We start from the raw sequence: 18,859 nt of genomic DNA, 5'->3' as shown, positions 1-18,859 counted from the left end.
ATCAGTGCTGGCTCCACTGCTTTTCAACATCTATATAAATGACTTGGATATGAACATATGAGGTATGGTTAGTAATCTGCAGATGACACTAAAATAGGAGGTGCAGTGGACAGTGAAGGTGGTTATCTCAGAGTACAACAGGATCTTGATCGGATGCCGAGGAGTGTCAGATGGTGTTTAATTTAGATATTTCATTTAGACAAATGCGAGGTGGTGCATGTTGGAAAGGAAAATCAGGACAAGAACATTTACGTGTAAAGTCCTGTTAGAGTGTTGCTGAACTGTGATACAATATAAAAGAGGAAAGGACCAAAGTCTCTCTCACACACGATTCAAAAAAAAGGCAAAAAGTATCTAGTCACCTGCAAATATCCACATTTCATATTCCGAACCAATATCTCATGCAAGGCAATTGACATTTGGTGCTTGGAATGGAGTGACATACTCGTGTGTGTTGTGGCTACTGAATCGTATATCCATGACAGTATTGTCAAGATTGATTAGGAATCAAATGACAAGGTGGGGCATCAATCATCTAGGAAGAGAACGAAGGAGGCTAAGCAGAATTTGATGGAATTCAAAGGACAGAGTGATGACCCACAAGCTAGTTGTAGATCAGATGCACAGAACCTGCTGATCAAACATGACCAATTACACAGAGGCCTACAGTGCTTGCATGGTGAAAAGACCATTGAGTTGGAGTATTTCCAAAAAGAGCTTCATGTGGTGAAGGCAGGACCTGGTGAAGGCAGGACCTGGTGAAGAATTAATCTATGAACGGAGGTCATCGGATAAGGTGGTCACTGGAGAATCAAAGTCAACTAAGGTCAGTGCCATCAGACATGAGCAAGACAATGAAACTTGTTCTGTGCAGCAATATACAAAATTCTGTTTCATCATCAGCAGTAAACCCATCATGGGGAAGGCAGTGAAAAGTTATTGATTAAACGTAAAGTAGAGCTGGGGCATTCAGTTGTAAGTGATTTGTCATGGCATGATTAATCATAATTAGTTTCAAACAACCTCTCTACACAGAAGATTTCTCTTCACAAAGGTAGGCCACTTCAAAATTTAATTAAGTTTCTTTCCACCTCCCCCCCCACCCTCCAAACAAACTATTTTACTGTAATGTCAGAACTCAAGGGTGAGGAGGAACAGGCCATTTAGCTCCTTAAACCTGCCATGCCCGCTATGGCTCATCTGATTTTAGCCTTAGCCCACTTTTCTGCATACCCCCAATGTCCTCTTAGACCCTTGTTCGTCAACAAAATTATTTCCGCCTTTAAAAAATAATTAATAGCCTTGTCCACATCAATCTTTGGGGAATAAAGTTCCACGGACTTCTAACAAATCAGAACAAAATTCTTATTTCCACCTCAAAAAGAGATCTTGGGATTAGAATAGATACCTAGTTATTTTTGACCAGTGCAGATTCATTGAGCAGAGAGATTTTTTTTCAGTGCTGTAGACCTCCATGACATCTTATTTTTAGATACGTTCTCTCATTCTTGACTTTCCCCACAGGAGATGACAAGCTCTCTGAATCTGTGCTGTCCGATCCACATCTCTATCTTCTGTTTCAGTAAAATCACTTCTTATAATTTTGAACTCGGAGTTCAGACCCAGCTTTGATCTAATAATCTTTCCCAGTTAGACAATCCTGGGATAATCTTCTAGGAGAAAGTAAGGATTGCAGGTGCTGGAGATCAGAGTGAAAACGTGTTGCTGGAAAAGCGCAGCAGGTCAGGCAGCATCCAAGGAGCAGGAGAATCAACGTTTCGGGCATGAGCCCTTCTTCAAGATGTACGTTCCTGAAGAAGGGCTCATGCCCGAAACGCCGATTCTCCTGCTCCTTGGATGCTGCCTGACCTGCTGCGCTTTTCCAGCAACAAGTTTTCAATCCTGGGATAATCCCCTAAACCCAAGAAAATCAAAAATTCTTTTTTCCTGTCTCTTAAATCCTAAATTTCTTCATTTCATGTTCATTACAGAATTGAAATCTCAGAATCTGAAAGCCTTTTACATTATCCCATTATGCTCCTAACCCTGTAAAACCTAAAACTTGAGCCTGAGCCCAACTCGTTTAACATTACATACGGAATCAACTTTTCAGGTAGGTCACCCCAGATCCCAACAACTCAGTGAAAACATTTATCATCCCTTTTAGGTTTTTTTCCCTCCAATATGTTTGAATCAATGGTCTTTAGTTTATAATTCATTTGCCACAGACAATACTGCCCCTCATTTCCTCCACAAAAATCTTTCAATCAACATGCAAACCTCTCCTGGGTCACCTCCTAAGCTTCTCCATTCTAAAAATAAGAGTCCATTCAAGCTCTCCTTGCGATGAGAGTTAGAAGACACCATGCTCCCTGTACCTTTGGTTAAAGTGATAAGGAGATCCTGCCCATGAGGCCTGCCCAACAGCAATTTAACACTGGGAGCAGTGTTGATAGTTGAAGGCAGGTCAAGACAAGCCACCCATTGGATTGTCTTCAAATTGTACATAATGGAGTGTAAAATGCAGCCTTTCGTAGTTGAACGTCCTCATATTTGCTAAACCCTGGTAGACCTCCATGATACCATAATATCTTGTATGATATGTTTCACTAAGGATTATCTATAATGTTCCAGGAGCCCAGAAGGATCTAGTGATCTCTTTGATGACAATTTCTTCTAAAGGCAGTGTAAATCTGTTTAGTTCAGAGTATGGTCAGTTAGCACAGGATTTGTGATGGACAGGAGTGAGGGTGTGGAAAGAGCACAGGAACATGTGAGTGGCATTTTGGTGGCTGTGTTAACTTGTGACCTTGTTATTAGAATCCTGTGTATGTGCCAATCTGAACGGTAACACCACCCACCAGGAAAATCAATTCAATTACTTTCCCACTGATTGCAGTACATACTGTGAATTATCGTAGAATCACTAATTGCGACACTGACAATTTCTTTATCATGACTATTACAAAATCTGGCCCATAATGGCAGCTATTAACATAGGTGTACTAAAAGCAAACATAATGCTTCATCACAAGTTTATGACTGTATAAACTTGTTTTATATTTGCTACAATTTAATATGCAATGAAGCTTACTTATTTTTCTCCATTCATAGTATTACTTTCTCACATATAATTCTAGAACTTTTAAGCAAACCTCAATACTTGATTTCTTATAGAATTTATCACTTAACAAAACAATAAGATCTTTTGCATTCCTGAGAAATAAAGGAGCTCTTAGTATGAACTATAGGGGCATTCCTGCCACCAAAATATTTTTGAAAGGCAGACATATTGTGTATGAGAAATCATTAATTCCTTTACTAAACTCTAGAAACCATTTTATTGACTTTTGCAGTTTGACACGAGTATTGCAATTTTTAATATGTAGGAATAACTGGCCAGAAGCAATTCTATTTTTCATGCCGAGGTATTTAAAACCAGACATGTCCTCTCACTTCTCTCCAAGGTGTAAAACTTGCGCCCACACCTCCTCCCTCACTTCCCTCCAAGGTGTAAAACTTGCGCCCACACCTCCTCCCTCACTTCCCTCCAAGCTGTAAAACTTGCGCCCACACCTCCTCCCTCACTTCCCTCCAACGCCCCAAGGGATCCTTCCATATCCGCCACAAGTTCACCTGTACCTCCAGACACATCATCTATTGCATCCGCTGCACCCGACGTGGCCTCCTCTACATTGGGGAGACGGGCCGCTTACTTGCGGAACGCTTCAGAGAACACCTTAGGGACGCCCGGACCAACCAACCCAACCACCCCGTGGCTCAACACTTTAACTCTCCCTCCCACTCCACCGAGGACATGCAGGTCCTTGGACTCCTCCACCGGCAAAACATAACAACACGACGGTTGGAGGAAGAACACCTCATCTTCCGCCTGGGAACCCTCCAACCACAAGGGATGAACTCAGATTTATCCAGTTTCCTCATTTCCCCTCCCCCCACCTTGTCTCAGTCGGTTCCCTCAACTCAGCACCGCCCTCCTAACCTGCAATCTTCTTCCTGACCTCTCCGCCCCCACCCCACTCCGGCCTATCACCCTCACCTTGACCTCCTTCCACCTATCACATCTCCATCGCCCCTCCCCCAAGTCCCTCCTCCCTACCTTTTATCTTAGCTTGCCTGGCACACTCTCCTCATTCCTGATGAAGGGCTCTGGCCCGAAACGTCGAATTTCCTATTCCTTGGATGCTGCCTGACCTGCTGTGCTTTAACCAGCAACACATTTTCAACAATGTCCTCTCATAGCTGTGTTTTAAAATTGATGTTTACTTACATGATTGAAGAAATACTGAAGCTGTTCATTTGCCAAGTTAATACACATCTGTTCATATCGGTTCACTGCAAAGTTTTCAAATCCAAAAATATCTAGTATACCTAAAAAAAAATCCAAAAATACACTTTGCAACCAACATTAATAATTTAAATGTAGGAAGGTGTTTTTAATAGGTGATATCACAAGAAATGCACATTCCCAATTACATTGCTACTTTTCCCAAAAACAAAAGGGCAAAATATTCAAAATTGCAAAACACTGACTTTTCTTTTTATTCATTCATGGCATATGGACGTCACTGACTAGGCCAGCATTTTTTCATCCATTCCTAATTGCCCTTAGGGCAACTTAGAATTAACCACATTGTGGGGGTCAGGAGTCACATGCAGGCCAGACTGGGTAAGGATGACAGATTTTCTTCCCTGAAGGCCATTAGTGAGCCAAACGGGTTTTTACAACAATCAATAGTGGTTATATGGCAAAATTAGTTTAGCTTTTTGCATTCCAGACTTTCATTGAATACAAACATCATCTTTGAATGTGAACCATGGGACATTTGCACCCATGTCTCAGAACATTAGCCTTGGGTTTGGGATTACTAGTCAAGTGACATTAATACGACACTACCATCTTCGCTCATGGCCAGGCAGATTTAACTGGTATTAACACATGCACCAGTAATTTTAGAAAGCATAGGACAATATTTCCACTATACAGTTTAACCCACCATGATTAGGAATGGAGAGACAGTATTACATACCTATCTCCTGGAGTTCTGTAGTACACACATCTTCCTTTGGAGCCAGAAGCTGGTTGACTTTGCTGACTATCCAACCAAAAACTCTGCCATAAGCAACTTTAGCAATAGAGTCTCTGGCATCTGAAATCATATTCCAAACAAACAAACAAACAAACAAACAAAGTCATTAAAAAGAAACATAACCAATTACCAGTGTTCCCAAATCATGGTCTGTACTTCCATTTCACTGATCAATGTGTTGATCTACAAGGATATTACAGATCCAACATAGAATTCAGAAACTTTTATTTATGCAGCGTTTTCATCGATTCTGAAAAAGGTTCACTGGACCTGAAATGTTAATTCTGCTTTCTCTCCACAGATGCTGCCAGACCTGCTGAGATTTTCTAGCATTTTTGTTGTCTCGAACTCCTAAATTCTGCCTATAACCTTCCACATTTCCCAACTCCCCATCCTCTTCAAAACTGAGCCCTTTGACTAAACCTTTTCTTACTGCCAGCCTCTGTTTTTTTTAAAAAAGTGAACAATGTGACGCAACGTGAAAAATCCCTTCCATGTTAAAGTTACAACACTGATACATTTTCTGACGATGTTGAAAATTGCCCAGGTAAAAAGGAGGACAAATCCAACTTGCCAATTACCTCCCAATCAATCAATCAGTCTACTGTCAATCATCAGTAAAGTGATGGAAGGTGCCATCAAGCAGCATCTGCTCAGCAATGCCCAGTTTGGGTTATCCCAGGGCCACACAGTCCCGACCCCAAACATCAAAGAACAAATTAAAGTCCAGAAGTGAGGTGAGAGAGTGACTGCTGCCAGTACGAAGGGTGTATATAATGGAGTGTGGTGTCAATGAGTTCCAGCAAAACTGGAATCATTCCTGGTCAGTTGTCTCATCTCCAGGGAATCTCTGCAGGAATTCCTCAGGGTGGTGACCTAGGCCCAAACATTATCATCAGTGACCTTCCTCCATCATGAAAGGTCAGAAGTGGGGATGCTTGCTGATGATTGCACAATGTTCAGCACTATTCAGATATCCTTCAGAATCGGAGGAGTCACAGGTCCAAACGCAACAAAACCTGGACTTGGTTTGCACTGAATGTCTGCAAGTTCCCCTCCAAGCCACTCAACATCCGGATTTGGAAACAGATCGCCGTTCCTTCAGTGTCACTGGAACTCCATCTTTAATGGTCATGTAGATCTCCTTGGACTGCAGCCGTTCAAAAGGGCTGCTCAGCAACATCTCAGGGGCAATTAATACTGGCCCAGCCAGTGACACCACATCCCACGAATGATTAAAAAGGAACACTACTTTTTCAGTTTTCTGCCGAGCAGCAGGTAAACTCAGAGCTGAAAACTCCTCTATGGGACAGCCATCCCAGCTGCTACAGGGACTGAACCTTATGCTGTTAGCATCAAACTGATCCACACCAGCTATCTGGCTAAATGACCTGAATGGAGTCAAAGCTTGGCACTTTTACAATTTTACTTTCCTATTGGAGCCATGAGCAATGGACTCCGATGGCAAAGCCTTCCAATTTCTTTCCAACACATGGTTGACCAGGAATCTCCCTCGTCTTACTGCTTACCATTAGCGCACACAGGAACAATTTGCACTCCACTAGTCTGGCTACGTTATGGATACATCTTCCTTACCCATGAAGCTTTCAGTAAGATTTAAACCCAGAGCTTCTGACATAGGGCAAGGGGCATTACCCAGTGCACCATAAGACCTCTATTCAACACAAAATACATGCAGCTGTTGCAGTGGTTGCTGTTCTCTTGCTGCTGTAGTTATTTAAAACCTGCTACATTTCTTCTCTCAGTTCTGACAATAGATCAAGTGGAAATGTCAACTCTGCCTGACCTACTGGGTGCGTCCAGCATTTTGTTTTCAATGTCAGACTTCCAGCATCCACAGTTTGCTTTTGTTTTGTGATGCTGTGAAAATGACTTCAGTAAGTGGTTGCAGTGCATTAAGACAGCACAATCCTTACCATGAAAAGTTGTAATGAGAATGGATGCGAAGTGGTAGGCATGTCAATAAACTGAGCTGTTTGGCTAAGTAGGTTGGTGCCAGGTTTCTGGTACGTTAAGAGAGTTTAAATCAATCCTTTTACTTGATACTTAGGAGATAGGATAATAAGAGGTAGGAGGTAGATTATTATTTGTGGCGTCCCCAGCTCATATTGAACACTGGCAAGTTCGTTGTCCAAAAAGTCATGGCAAGAGCCACAACAAGAAAGACTGCTCCACTGATGCTTATTTGCCAGCGAAAGAGTTGCTGAAGAGGATACAAAAGCAGCAATATTGTTTCATCTGGCTGCTTCCTAACACAAAGTGAACTCACCTGAGGACATTTCTTTCAACACAAGCCAATAACTGAATCTAGGTCCTTTTATTTTCTACATGGCTTACATTCTCCTTTGCACAAAAGATTAAATAATTGAGTAGGAAGCAGCTTTTCAGAATTAAAAACTTATTCAGTAATCTAGTTCAAAGATATTACCAGACTGTGTCATATCAAAATACCCGCATCTAAACTGCAGTTTACTACAGCTGAAAACCCTGCCAAATGCTGCCAGTTTAAAACATTTGTTCCTACCTTCAGCTTGCTGCTTGCTGTGATACCGTTGAATGGATTCGCCTCGAGTTACTGCCATTGTGCAAATCAAACACTTTAACAGTTCTTCCTCCTCAACACCAAACTGACTCTGTTGAATTTAATAATAAAGAGTATCATTCAGGATGGTCAGATCAAAATAAAACAGGGATGAATTCTGCTCAGCATCAGCTGAATTGTTGAAGTCAGTACCAGTAAATCCTGTTGCTCCTCTTCCTACCATCCTTCGACATGTAAATTTATATCTGGTAAACATACATTCCTGTGTAATTCATACAATTCCATGTTAACTTGTTTTTTTTAAGAACTTCTCTACTGAAATTACAAAGTTGATACCATCAATTCATACCACTTGGCCTCACAAGTACATACTTTCCACTTCACCACCCACTTCCCATGTTCCAGCAATAACTAGAGACTCCTACTTCAGGTTTCCTTTCTTCAGCTGCCTTTGAAAACAATTGACTGAATTTGGAAATATTAATGTGATTTTTCATTCTCGTCCTGTCAGGATAATGCTTACATTTGTGACCCTAAAATGACTGGTCTTCTAATCTCGGTACTTAACTTTTTTTTTAAAAAATGGGAAGGTGGTCTAAGGGCACAGCAGGGGTGTGGGAGGTAGACAGAAGCGATCCTAACCTTCTCCTGGCCAGTCACCTCCATAAAATTGAGCTTACCCAAAATTCTGAAGTCTAAACCCCACACCAAATCCCATTCACTCCATCAAACCTGTATTTGCTGACTACATTGCCACACTAGGAGACAATCAACGTAATACTCCCCATTTTAATATTCTTTGCTTTCAAATTGTTATCTGACCTCACCTCGTAGCATCTTTAGACATTTCTCAAGTCGCCTGTAACCTGCCACTTTTCCAATTCCTTGTTTACACTGCTTTATGGTTGATGGTCTTGTCTTCACCTCACAAATATTTTTATAGAATCCCTCCAGTGTGGGAAACAGGCTGTTAAGACTACAAGTCCACACCGACTCGGCAAAGAGCATCCTACCCAGACTCAACCCTCTTTTCTATCCCTGTAACCTTGCATTTCCCATGGCTAGCCCACCCAACCTACACATCCCTGGTCACTATGGCCATACTAAATTGCCCAATCTACTTAACCTGCGCATCTTTGGACTGCAGGAGGAAACCCACGTGGACACTGGGAGAATGTACAAACTCTACACAGACAGTCGCTTGAGACTGGAATTGAACCCGGGTCCCTGACATGATGGGGCAGCAGTGTTAAACACTGAGCCACCAATCCATAATTAGAATGCACTGTTTTGACAAACCTGTCCAAATGTTTCATATAGTTTCATGACAGATGTTTTCAGATAATGCCCTTGTGAAGCATTTTGGAATATCTTACTACTTTAGGTGGTGTATAAGTAAAAGTTGTTCTGAAAGTATGAAAGAAAGAAAAGATAGGTTGATTTGTTTGCAAAGTGTTATTCAATTAGCCGTCAAACAGATGGACGCAGAAGCATCAACTACCAATATTACTTTAGGAAAGGTTGAGAAAAATCTTTTAAAAAAATCAGCAAGTGCTGAGCAGTCACTTTGGTAAGGTCATTGTATTTTTGTTGTGTGTTTCTGATCATTGTCCTTGCCATGGTGCCAGTGAAGTGTGGGTATATATTCATTACACTGAATGCATTCATACATTGTGTTCATTTGTGGATTGCTTTCAATAGCTCACTAGATAATGACAATGAAAACACTAAAGTTAAGGAAGGACACCTTGACTTTACAATGCAAAGAAAATCGTAGACGTTTACGGTTTCACAGAAATGGTATGCCAGTTAACTTATATTGAATACTCGGCTAATTTTATATTTTAAAAAACTAGCATGTTCCAGTGTTCATTTACGTTTGTAAGGAAATAGGTAATTGTTTTGCTGTCATGGCTACATCCTATGAGAAATGTATCCTGCTTTAGAAGAAGTAAAAAAATTGACAAAAACCTATATTACTTCTTTAATAACTGATTACTGATTCAGAGAATCTTAATCAGCAACTTGAATGGAGAGTGAAATTTAGTTAATAATTCAAAAGAAAAACACAGACCTTGGATGTACTGTTATCCTCTGTATTTATTGAGTACAGGCAAATGAGACAGGCATTAAGAGCTTCCACCATGTGGATGAGCAAATGATAGTTGTAATCAATACTGACATGTTAAGAGAATATTTCCTGATCAATGTGTTTTCAGTTCAGATTTTGGTGTCAGTCTTTATCTTTTTTATCAAAGTGAAGACAGAATTCAAGATTAGGCTGGAAAAAGGCAACATCCTGGTAGTTATGATGGAAACGGTAAGGATTGTGGGACAGTGGATGAATGGTGAGGAGGGTTGATCGACAGTGGAAAATGTCACCATCTCTGGGCCTGAAGCTCCAGATTAGAGTCTCCTGTCATGACTTGTTGACCTTGGAAAATAGGTTGATTGCCATTCTGAATTCTTTCAATATGCCAGGAATGCCTCCCAGTCAGGCCTCCTGCAGATAGCAATGGCAAGCCACCTTAGCGCTTTGCCAGTAAGCATGGACCAATCCAGTGGATGTCCATGACCCAACCCTAGGAAACCTGGGCAGGAAAGACGACAGACAATAGAATGGGGAATAGGAGGGCAGGCATAGCTGAAGTATCCTTGGTAAAATGGTCAGAGTTCTGGAACTGATTGTCACGGATTCTCCTGATTTTCCTCCTTTTGTTGTTGCCCAATGGCGGTAAAAGGCCATCCCTCAAAGTGAGTTTGGTAGCATGCAGTTGATGTCAACAAACCAGATACCAACTTTGGGTTGGGGGTGGTACTGCAGGGTTCCTCTGGAATACTGCAAGCAGCAGAAGCACTATTTGTAAATGGCAATTGTTTGCTTGACAATTCCCCTAAAGGCAGGTAGCTCCAAAGGTAAATTTGCTCCGAGAGATACTCTGAATGCAGTCACATCCTAGCAAAAGTATGAATTAAAGGCGACGATGATGTGCAAGACATTGATTTCAATATAGAACAAAAGGATGTGGCATTCATAAAGCCGGCCCATTTCTGAAACATAATGGAATTGTTGATTACGAAAGAACAAAGTTGCTGAGATAGGAACATTTTATAAGCTTCAATGATGATTAGAAATTCCATTCTTGATATTTCCAGATTTAACATAGGTAAAAAAATCAGAGTTATTATTATTCTGGAAAAATCATCCTCACACGAGGGAAATTCAAATTCCTTTAGCTTGTTTGCTTTAATTCAGTTGAATTCCATATCAAATGTAAACTTACTGCTGCAGCTTTCAGCCATCCCTTTGACTGATCGGTTACTTTAAGGATTCCATTCTCTTGAGGCTCATAAATGATATTGCCCAATGACAGGATTCCTGCCAGTATTGTCATCATGTCGACCTGCTCCTATAAATGAAAGTGGTGAAGAAGAGTCAGATTATTTGTAAACTGACAAAATGGTACAAGGTACCCACTTTCCATTACAAGCCAATGTGATGTTATATAATCTGCTCTTAACCGTGACAAGTTGTGGTACACATTGGCATTGGTTTAATTTTCATTATAGTATAAAGCAGAGTGACATTAATCTTCTAAATGTTCTGTTATAGTCACTTTCAGTTTCAATAATAAATAAATGTACGCTTTTGGCATACTCTAAAACAAAATATAAATACACTCCACCTCTATGTCAATTTGTTGCTTTGGCAAATTGTGGAAATAAGAATTAGAATTTAAATAATCAAACAAATAATCCATATCAATCTATTCTCTCTTTCAGCACAACCGACAAGGCGCTCTCTTGCAACAAATCACTTAAAAATTATAACTCCAGATAAAATGTTCTATGGGTGTGGATTGAGAGCAAGCAAGAGAACATTCAGTTCTCTCACCTCCCTTCAGTTCTTCTCACACAGTTACCCTTTGGAATGAAGAGACCATTTATTTTGAGCATGGGCCCAATGGGGAGGTGAGCTTAAGCAAAATTTTAATGACTTCGAGGTAATTATCGGAAACTGCCAAGTACATTAAGCACAATTAACAAAAACCATTGTTGACTAGTTTGCAAAGACATGTTGATATTTTGTGTATTTATGTCATGCTGTCACATGAAGGCCATTCTCAGTTTAAATGTGCCTTGTTTTCACACTTGCACTAAAAGCTAGCCATTTGCGAGGGAAGTCAATGACCTGAACTAGCAATTGAGCGATAGGAAGGATGCAATTACTCAGGGAGAAGAATTCTGACTGAAGACATCCTTTCTGGGAAAAACAAGGACTGTTCTGAAATAGAATTAGAATAAACACACATATTTGTCAGAATAGGTCACCGACAGGCTAACCATGTGCACTTCCAAAATACACAAGTTACATCCATTATACAACCTGACAATAGGATAGGACTGCATGTAGGTGCTCTTATATGGAGATTGATAACCTCAATTGTGAGATTGATAACCAATTGAATGATCTAGTTTAAAGCATTGCCTTACGTGACAAGGTACTAGGATCAGTAAGTCTAGGGAGCCACAGGCCTCTAGGATATTGCTGCTGGGTAATATGTTCAGTAACAGGAAGAAATGCAGAGAGTCTGTTGAAGGAGGAACTCACGGACACAGGATCTCATCAAGAAACTGTTGTTGTACATACATGCTATCACTTAGAGAGTTAATAATGGATTATTACTTAGTCAAAAGTGTATCGACAGCTTTTTTTGTCATACTATTAATTCTTAGAGTGTGGGGTAAGGATCTTCGAATATAACAGGATCGCTGTTTACAAATCTTAGATTTCTGTAACATTAAGACTACTTCTCAAATACAGAAATCAGCTATAATCAAAATACCTATTAATTCCATAAAACAAAGAACATTTTTGTCAGTCTTTATTTTAAATCACCTGATTTTTCTCTACTGTGCACACAAGAATGGGTGCCAACTCCATTCTTTCACTCATTCACATCGAGAAGACCATACTTTGAATTAGTCCCATAACTTGTGTATTATGAAAGAAAGGCATATTTTGCTGATGCTTTTTGTCTTGCACTCATCAGGACATTTTGCAAGAATATCAATTCAAAAGGAAAAAAAAAAATTAGACAGAGTAAACAGTGACTGCCAGTGGGTTGGCAACTAAGCCCATTTGGAATGGTCAGTCAGGTTCACAATGTGATGCACTTTCATCTATTGGAAGCTACATAGTACAGTACCCTGTTGTTTTAAAAACAGAAGGAACAAAACAAACTGTTTCAACTCAACAAAATAGGTTCATTTCTCAAGGCAATGCCATGGCCAAAACAGAGTCAACCTACCAGGATTAATTTTAAAAAGCCTTACACTTAGGTGTCAATCAGAATTATTGTGTACAATCTCCATGGCAAAAGATGCTACCAAACAAGCAGAGTCAATGTGGCAACTAATTGACAGTTACACTACATGAGAGGATATTATTTGTCTTCTCCAATGAACTGGTAATTTTATGAAATGTCTCGATGAGTGCAAGCCAAAAAACTTTGAAATTATGTGCTTTTTCTCCCCCAACTTCAACTTGACCAAATATAGATATCACAAGGCAAACTCACACCAGGGAAGATAATGTTGCCCATGGAGTCACTGGGTCAAAGTCCTGGAACTTGCACCATAACAGCACTGTGATTCTACTTACAGGAAACGGTCAGCATTGGTTGAAGGCCATGACTCAACATGACCTTCTCAAGAGTAACAAGGATGGGCAGCATTTGCTGCTTCATCCAATCATACCACATCCAATGAATGAAAAGAAATACCGAGAAGAACATCACAAATCTTGGATTTGGATACAGCTGGTTTACTTGATCACCACATATGTACATTTTAACAATTGAATTACAGTTCAGAGGTTTTGGAAAATACAGCTATTTACCTGCTCTAAAAAGCCAACCATGTCCAGGGCATTGCACACTTCATTATATTTCTTGCTCCATTGCTTGATGGTTTCCACTGCACCATATTTGTGATTTAAGTACCTAGAAAAGTTTTGGATTGTGGCATAATGGTAGGAAGGAAAGAAAGCCAAAATTACATATGATTTCCATGACTCGGAGATGTTGGTATTGGACTGGGGTGAACAAAGGTAAGACTCACACAATACCACTAGCTTTCAGAGCGCTGCTCCTTCATCAGGTGGTTGTGGAGGATAAGATCGTAAGACACACAATTTATAGCAAAAGTTTACAGTGTGAATGTAACTGAAATTATATACTGAAAAAGACTTGGACTGTTTGTTATGAGACTTAAACTTTTGTTATAAATGCTGTCTTATGATTTTATACCCCACAACTACCTGCTGAAGGAGCAGCCCTCCATACTCTACTGCTTCCAAATAAACCTGTTGGACTATAACCTGGTGTTGTGATTTTTAAAATTATTTCCATTTTGTATATTCTATTATCCACATAACAGTTCATGCCAAAGGGTAGAATGAAGCCAAAACAGAAATTGCTGGGAGAGCTCAGCAGGCCTGTCGGCATTGATGGAGAGAAATCAGAGTTAACACTTCAGGTGTGGTGACCCTTCCTCAGAACTAATGGTAGCTAGGAAAATGTTGGGTTTATCTGCAGAAGTTAGGGAGGGGGCAGGAGGTAAGGTGTAAACGATAGGTGGGGGTAGAGCCCAGAGAGCCTGGACAGCAGCTAAACAGACAAAAGAGTGGATAATGATTTGGTTAGGCAAGTGAATAGCTGTTACTGGAGTCTGTTAGTGGCTAACAATGGGTGGTGTGTAATAGCAGACTGTGAGGTAACAAGGCCTGGTGTGTGGGGGTTGGGTAAGAACATGGGAGAGTTCAAACCCAAAAGTTATTGAACTCAATATTGAGTCTGGAGGGCTCAGGGTCCCCAAGTGGAAAATGAGGTGCTGGGCTTCACTGGAGCACTGCACCAAACCTGAGACAGAGATGTTGGCCAGGGAACAGGATGGTGAGTTGAAATGGCAGCAAACTGGAAGCTCAAAAAAGGTCTTTTTTGCAGAGCGCGAGTTTTCTGTGAAGCAGTCACCCAGTCCAAGCTTAGTTTCCCCAATGTACAGGAGACCTAGCTACCATCAGTTCTCAGGAGGGACCACTCAACCAGAAATATTAACTCTGATTTCTCTCCATAGATGTTGCTCCACCTGTTGAGCTTTTCCAACAATTTCTGCTTTCTTTTCCTGATTTAAAGTATCCACAGTTTTTTAAAAAATTTGGTATAATGGAAACCTTTTAATATACCTTTCACTGCAGCAATGTGCGTCTTTGAGAGTTCTATTAAAATAATAGCCTACTTGACATTAAGACCAAATCTAAAACTGTGTGGCAAGCTGTTAAAACAAAAACGTTACCTGTAAAATGTAGGGTCCAAGAGACCATAAACTTCCTGGTCAGCAGCAGATATTCCAGCAAACATATAGTAGAATATATGAAAGTTTCTCTCGCCTTCATCTTGATGTACAACCCGGGATTTCTCCAAGAGGTATTCATTGATTTTAGCACCTTTCACTGAATAAAGTGAAGCATGAAGTTATATATATTACAATCAATATCCAATTCATTAGAATTAGAAAATGACTATCTAATCTTAACTCTGGCTTTTAGAGGAACCCTAACCAGTCCAGTTCTTAGTCAATGTAACACATCTATCGGGCAGGGATGATAGATGGCAGCACGGTGGCTCAGTGGTTAGCACAGTTGCCTCACAGCGGCAGGGTCCCAGGTTCGGATCAGATGTGGAGTTTGTGCATTCTCTTAGTGTCCTCCGGTGCTCCGGTTTCCTCCCACAGTCCAAAGATGAGCAGGTCAGGTGGATTGCCCATAGTGTTAGGTGCATTAGTCAGAGGGAAATGGATCTGGGTGGGTTACTCTTTGGAGGGTCAGTGTGGAATTGTTAGGCCGAAGGGCCTGTTTCCACACTGTAGGGGATCTAATCTAATCAAAAACACAACTGAAACAAAAATGTACAAGTTCAAAACAAAGAGGTGCAGAGGTACATTAAGTAGGGGAGGCTAAAAATAATGTCCATTTTTGGTGCATTTATTACATCAGTAAACTGCCAGGGGTTAAGCTGGCTAAAAAATTCAGAGCAATGGCAAGTTTCCACCAGGACATTGATTTACAGAGTTACCTATTGCCAAGTGCAGAAAACTCCCAGCCTGCATCCAGGCTAACTGATCAACCTGTCAATACCATATACAAGTGAGACAAGTGTTGCATGACCAAGCTATCATAGCAGGGGCAAGGGGAGAGACAAACCCTTTTTAAATTCATTTTCAGGATGTTGCTATCTTTGGCATTTACTGTGAATTTCCGGTTAACCTGTGAACATGGGGGTGGACTCTCTTCTCGAAGTTACTGCTTGTCCATTTCTGATGGAAATTAAAAGACTCAACCATTTTGGATCTGAACACAGATACAGTCTGGAATGGCTGGGGTGTATTAAATTAACACAATAAAACAATGCTGAAAATATTCCCCTTTCTATTTTGATCTCAGGTTTCCAGCATCTGCATTTTTGGTTTTATGTCTGAGGACGCCGGTCAATCTAAAATAGAGTAAGAACAGAATACATTCTAACCAAGTATCAGCTGTCAGTTTTAGCTCGGATGCATAGGAGATAGATTGACATTTTCACCTGCAGTGTTACGAAATCGCAGTTGAATGTATTTCCCAAATCTACTGCTATTATCATTCATCACAGTCTGGGCATTTCCAAAAGCTTCCAGAAGTGGATTCACCTACAGGGAGAAAGTTACATGTAAATTAAATTCTGAAATGATAACTGACCACTTGTTTCCTTCTCTATTCAATAGAAACAGATAGTTAGGAGATACACAGAGAGAGATGATACTATTCTTTCAGGTCCTCAACCTTCAGGTTTACAGATGGACAGACCAGAGATACAAAGTATGGAGAAACACAGCAGGGCTGACAGCATCTATACAGAGAGAAACAGAATTAACACTTCAAGCTCAGTGACCCTGTATCAGAACAGGAGTCAAGACATTAGCTCTGCTTTTCTCTTTATAGATGCTGCCAGACCTGCTGAGTTTCTCCAGCTCTTTCTGTTTGTGTTGCAAATTTCCAGCCCTCTCAGTTCTTTGTTTCTATTATAATCAGAGAGATGTTGATCATGTAGCTGACTCTGGTTTCGGAGGCTCTGTTGGTATCAAGAATTGAAAGTAACCTTGACCTGGACACCCATAGGCTGTGCTGTGTTCAGGTTACCCTGTGGCTTCAGGTTTAGTTCAAGAAGGTTGTACAGTCAGAGACCACTGAACCTGAAGGTGCAATTGCTGCATGCATTGCTCCTGGCAGCTGTGCAGATGGGAGAGGTTGTGTTGGAGGACTCGAGGTGGGTAGTGGTGTCTGACAGTCCTACTTCTACTGCTCGTCCTACTACACTACAACAGGTTCTCTCCCTCTCTGCAACTCGTCGCTCGCTCTCTTTTTCTATCACACTGCACCCCAAGAGGAACCATGGTGTCCTCGGACTAGCAACCCAGAGGCCCAGGCTAATGCTTGGAGAGCATGGTTTCAATCAGTGAAATTTAGATTCTGTTCATAAAGTCTGAATATAAAGCTGATCTCCCCAAAAGGTGATCACAGCAACTGTCAACAACTGATGATAAAATTTAGCAAGTTCACTTGTTTCCTTTAGGGAACGAAATCCTCTATCCTTACCCACTCTAGCCAACATGCACCTCCAGGTCTACAGCAATGTGGGTGACTGTTAACCGCTCGCTGAAATAGCCTAACAAGCCACTTGGGAGTAATGAGGAATGAGCAACAAATGCTGACCTCACCAGGGACATCCCAATCCCACAAAAGATTAAAGGAAACTCAAAGCTGGGAGATAAGAAACCTTTGAAAACCACCCCACTTCTTCTATTGGTCCAGCACCATCTGTGCTGTCGCAATCTGCCCAGCCCACCTTACTTCCAATCACCTGCACTATCATCCTTCAAGCACCCTCAAGGCAAAGGCTACAGCCATTCTGCTATAACATGTGTTTGATCAATGCGATTAACGAATAGGGGACACTCTTTCTAAAGCACAAAACATTTAAAGTGCACGCTGGCTATAATGTGACTGCAATAAGTGCTATTTTTATTGCATGATTTTATATAGCACTGGATTGCAACCATCGCTTTACAGAAGAACTGCCTATACATGCCAAATCGGGAATGGGCACCCAGCGTTTAGTTCAGGACTTGAGCACCAAATCTAGTGGAAGTTAGTTTCATTGGCAAGGATATCTCAAAATTTAAAAAAAGCTATAAATCAGTTCTGTAAATACACATTTTCTGTGAAAAAGCAGAAGATTAAAAAATATCCTTGTGAACACAATATCAAACATCCCAATCAAACAGACATTCAACTGTATTCAATTCTAACAAACAGAAGGCCACATTAGGACTTTAGGAAATTAGCAGACAGAACCTGCACTGACAGTTTTTAAAAATTAGCATACAATTTTTCTTTCACGTCAGTAGCAAAAACATTGGCTGTCAGCCTTTAATTGAAGAAATGTATTGTCTATAAAAATAGCACAAAGAGAAAGTAAAACTGTAATCTGGTTATTTTTAATTGAGCTTCATTCCATGAAGCAAATAAAGGTCTGGGGTGGAAATCCAAAGTTTGAAGGTCTGCCAATAAAGGCAGCATGAGTCATTTGCACAACTCAGAAGACGAGTGTTATTCATACAACGTAATAACCTCAACCGTATTAACAGTCTGTTCTTTTCCCTGATGGAATACTTTCTCCTTATTATCTCAGAATAAGATCACATGGAACAGGAGGAAGCAATTCCACTTAGCTAGCCTTTGTTCATTGCTCCTTCGGAAGTTACTACTGGAAACAGTTTCCAGCGCTCTTTAAAGTAGTGCATTTCAGATCACAGCAAAACTCCCCCTTCATGGCTCCTGGAGCCAAAAACTTACACGTGTCCTTTGTCATCATCCCTTCTAGAACTGAAGACATTAAACAACCACAACGTTGAGCATCCCTGTCAAATCTACCCTTAACCTGAGCTGCTGTAAAAAGTACAATCCCACATAATCTCTGCAAATAACTATGTCACTGCACTCGAAACGTTAACTCTTTTCTCCCCAAAGATGCAGCCAGACCTGCTGAGTTTTTACAGAAAATTCTACATTTTTTCCATCTCTAATTCC

General features: G+C 40.6%; 1 protein-coding gene across 2 annotated transcripts in view; it reads right to left on the bottom strand.

Moving 5' to 3' along the window:
* Positions 1 to 18,859, bottom strand: part of LOC132805805 (myosin-IIIb) — a 179,185-nt gene that overhangs the window by 70,618 nt on the left and 89,708 nt on the right. For both annotated transcript variants that reach the window (XM_060821122.1, XM_060821195.1), the window contains exons 5-11: positions 16,317 to 16,419; positions 15,031 to 15,187; positions 13,577 to 13,679; positions 10,959 to 11,084; positions 7,657 to 7,765; positions 5,052 to 5,171; positions 4,292 to 4,392 (exon numbers count right to left, since the gene is read on the bottom strand). In XM_060821122.1, coding sequence (XP_060677105.1) covers positions 4,292 to 4,392; positions 5,052 to 5,171; positions 7,657 to 7,765; positions 10,959 to 11,084; positions 13,577 to 13,679; positions 15,031 to 15,187; positions 16,317 to 16,419 — 819 coding nt within the window. The remainder of the gene's footprint in view (positions 1 to 4,291; positions 4,393 to 5,051; positions 5,172 to 7,656; positions 7,766 to 10,958; positions 11,085 to 13,576; positions 13,680 to 15,030; positions 15,188 to 16,316; positions 16,420 to 18,859) is intronic.

Source organism: Hemiscyllium ocellatum, chromosome 1 (assembly GCF_020745735.1).
Source record: "Hemiscyllium ocellatum isolate sHemOce1 chromosome 1, sHemOce1.pat.X.cur, whole genome shotgun sequence".
Taxonomy (NCBI): domain Eukaryota; kingdom Metazoa; phylum Chordata; class Chondrichthyes; order Orectolobiformes; family Hemiscylliidae; genus Hemiscyllium; species Hemiscyllium ocellatum.
Note: the sequence above shows the minus strand (reverse complement) of the source record. Positions and strands in the feature narration are given on the sequence as shown.